The sequence below is a fragment of the Triticum aestivum genome, chromosome 3D (assembly GCF_018294505.1).
Source record: "Triticum aestivum cultivar Chinese Spring chromosome 3D, IWGSC CS RefSeq v2.1, whole genome shotgun sequence".
In the NCBI taxonomy this organism is placed as follows: Eukaryota; Viridiplantae; Streptophyta; class Magnoliopsida; order Poales; family Poaceae; genus Triticum; species Triticum aestivum.
Genome location: NC_057802.1, coordinates 6,453,958 through 6,457,274, shown reverse-complemented (window position 1 = coordinate 6,457,274; position 3,317 = coordinate 6,453,958). Strand labels below are relative to the sequence as shown.

Genomic DNA, 3,317 nt, shown 5'->3' with positions numbered 1-3,317 from the left:
CCGGGCAGGCGCGGGGCACCAGCGCAGGTTTGTGGGTGGCGAAGTTAGAATGGGGAGACGGTGCACTTGAAGTTCTTTTTCACGTTAGTGGAGGCAGTTTTGCACGTGGAGCTACGGTGGTGGGAGAGGCGTGACGCGTGATTTTTGGCTAATGTGTTTTTTCAATTACGTGGTATATAGTGTGACGATTTGTTTTCTTATAAGGCGTAATTAAGGTGCAATAATTCCTACTTAAGGTGTTGTGAAGGTGATTAAAATTAATTAGTAATATGTGGATATGTGACCGAGATCCAATGTTTCTGCCTCAACTCACTCGTTTAATAGTAGTGGAGATGGAGATGGAGAAAAGTGGGTTAAACAGGTGCATTGGAGATAGACTACATGCTAGCTCACAATAACAGTTTAACCAATACTAATTTCCACACAAAATGGATATATAAGTGTATCACTAAATGGCTAATAGTCAATGGAGAGAGGGAAGTGTATGAAGTAGCAGTTTTAGGGTATCTAACTTTCCACATAATCTCTTCAGTCTTCAATTTTTTTTGATGGAAAGTCTTAATTACTTTTAAGGGCTGCCTTTTCGACAAGAATGTTTTCTAAGAAAAAGAAAAGGTGACCATCAGAAAAGAAAATAAATCCCTTGACTATAAGCAGGCACCAGAATTTTCCTTATTTGTCAATGGATTGAGCAATGGTCACACCTGAAAAGCCTAGAGATGAGCTTAAGAGGGTGACAACAAATTGTTTTTCATAACTTTGCCAATGGTACTTAGCCAAAATGTTTACAATGATCTTGAACTGCCCACATCACGCATGATGGAACAACGACCCCAAATAAAGGCACATCAGCTTTTATGCAAACCATACTGTTCTTCGAAAATTGCATTATAGTATGAGTGTTCTTAATTCATTCTTCTTTCGAATAATTTATGTTTTTGCATTTGTTTTACTTTGTCGAGTTCTTTTAATTTATGTTCTCATTTATTAATAAAAAATAAAAAAAATAATGATCTGAAAAGGAAATTCAGTCCTTTGAGTATTTGTCTACCGCAGGATTTTTCTTATTTCTTGCTCGATCAAGGAATAATAGTCACAGCGAAAAGCCTAGAGCTGAGTTTAAGATAGTGACAACAAATAGAGTGCGGACCTTTGGTACTCGACCACCATAGTGGATGGTATTTTCAAAAAATAAGAAAGCACATTTAAAAGTTTCAAGGAAATAAAAAAAAATCCGTGGAAACATATATGTGTTACGCTGTAGGCTGTACAAAAAAAATATTCTGGCCCAATAACATAAAATCCCGGCCCATTCAGAAATACGTATTTTATCTTTTTTTGTGTACGCCACGTGTGAAAATATAATGTTATGAAATTTTGCGTATACGTCATATACATGTGTATGTGTGTTAAAAAAATCTAAAATTTTCGCTTTGTGAAAATTTGTATTTTGAAATCGTCCACCATGGTGGTCGGTCACCGTTGGCATTTTCCTCAACAAATAGCCTTTTCATTACTTACCCATAATATTTACAGTGGTCAGGAATCACCCACGTAGCGGGACTGGACAACCCCATATAACAAACCATCAGCTTTTACATTGGAACCATACAGTCACTGAAGATAGTGACAACAAGTTAAGTAGACACGACCTTGCATATAAGCCAGCCAAAAATGCCTAGAGTCGTTGCCACTTAGTTTTGAGATTCCTATTGGAAAATGAGCGTAATCGTAACCAAGTCTAGGCCGTTGCTGGTCCGCCCGTCGACGGAGCAGTCGACGCCGACGACGCCCGACCACATCAAAGTCTCCTCCTTCGACAAGGCTCTCGCCTTCTCCGCGTTCTCGTCGTTCCACGTCTTCGACGGCGCCATCCACGAGCCCGCCGAGACCATAAAGAGGGCGCTGTCTCGAGCTCTGGACCACTTCCGGCTCATCGCCGGCCGCGTCGTCGTGGGAGACAACGGCAGCGAGCTCTACATCGCATGCACCGGCGAGGGCGTGGAGTTCGTGGCCGCGACGGCCAGCCGCGCCTTAGAGGACGTCAAGGTCTTCGACCCGCCGTTCGCGGGGCTGCTTAAAGACCTCGCCGTCGACTACCCGGAGGCCAGGTGCCGCGTGACCGACCCCTTGCTGCTCATGCAGGTGACCGAGTTCTCCTGCGGCGCGTTCGTCCTCGGTGTCACGTGGAACCACGTCGTCGCCGACGGCACGGGGATCGCGCTGCTCCTGCGGGCAGTGGGCGAGCTCGCGCGCGGGCTGGCTCGGCCGTCCGTCTCCCCGGTCACCTGCGCCGACCAGTTCATGCCGGACTTCCCGCCGTTGGCCGCCTCTATAGTGAAGGCCATGCTTGGCCAGCTGGAGCCCCAGGATTACCCCTACCTCGACATCACCGTGCCGATGAGCACCATCGGCCGCATCAAAGCGAAAATCGGCGACGAGCTAGGCGCGCCGTGCACCGTATTTGAGGCGGCCACGGCTGTCCTGTGGCAGTGTCGCTCCCGCGCCATCATGCCCGACGGCGACCCGGACAGCGCGGCGCCTCTCGTCTTCGCGGCGAACGCGCGCAGGCACGTCGGCGCCGGGGACGGCTACTACAGCAACTGCGTCACGACGCACGTAGTCGCCCCGCCACCGACGATCCGTGAGGCGGCACAAGGGGACATGAAAGACCTCGTTAAGCTGATCAGGAGCGGCAAGGATCAGGTACCTGGCACCTTGGCCGGAGAAGAAGTAGAAGGCGTGCCAGGCATGGAGACGCTGTTCGGGTACAATGCGCTGTTCGTGACGAGCTGGCGGAACCTGGGCTTCGAGGCGACGGACTTTGGCGGCGGGACGCCGGCGAGGGTGATGGGCCACGTGGGGCCGCGGTCGGTGCCGGCCTGTGTGGCGTGCCTGCCGTGCAGGGACAAGGACGGGGCAAACATGCTGTCGCGCTTCGTCAAGGAGGAGCACCGCGGCGCCTTCCTTACCGAGCTGGCCAAGTTCACCTGACCGCGCCGCGCAAAGCTAGCTAGCTGCTGCATGCTCTGGGGCATGTACACTCGAAGTTGCATTTTAGAGGATCCAAGTAGTACTTATTAGTATAAATAAACAAAACATAGCTTTGAGTTTGTAGTGAAGAGAATATTTATTGTAGTATGTGAGCACATTCACGTATTAGTCAGGTCAGGCGTCTGAAAAAAAAATCTTTTGCATCAATCAAATTTTGGGCCGTTGGATGGTGATCCAATGACCACTATGTATGTTCAACCTCAACCGCCAGCCCGCCCGATCGACCACACCTGCCGTCGCCGCCGGCAACCACCGCACCGCCG

General features: G+C 49.4%; 1 protein-coding gene across 1 annotated transcript; it reads left to right on the top strand.

Annotated features, from left to right (window-relative positions):
• Positions 1 to 1,692: 1,692 nt before the first annotated feature.
• On the top strand, positions 1,693 to 3,104 carry LOC123073662 (acyl transferase 15). Its single transcript, XM_044496724.1, has one exon. The coding sequence runs from the start codon at positions 1,720 to 1,722 to the stop codon at positions 2,992 to 2,994; it is 1,275 nt and encodes a 424-aa protein (XP_044352659.1). The 5' UTR covers positions 1,693 to 1,719; the 3' UTR covers positions 2,995 to 3,104.
• The last annotated feature ends 213 nt before the right edge of the window (positions 3,105 to 3,317 follow it).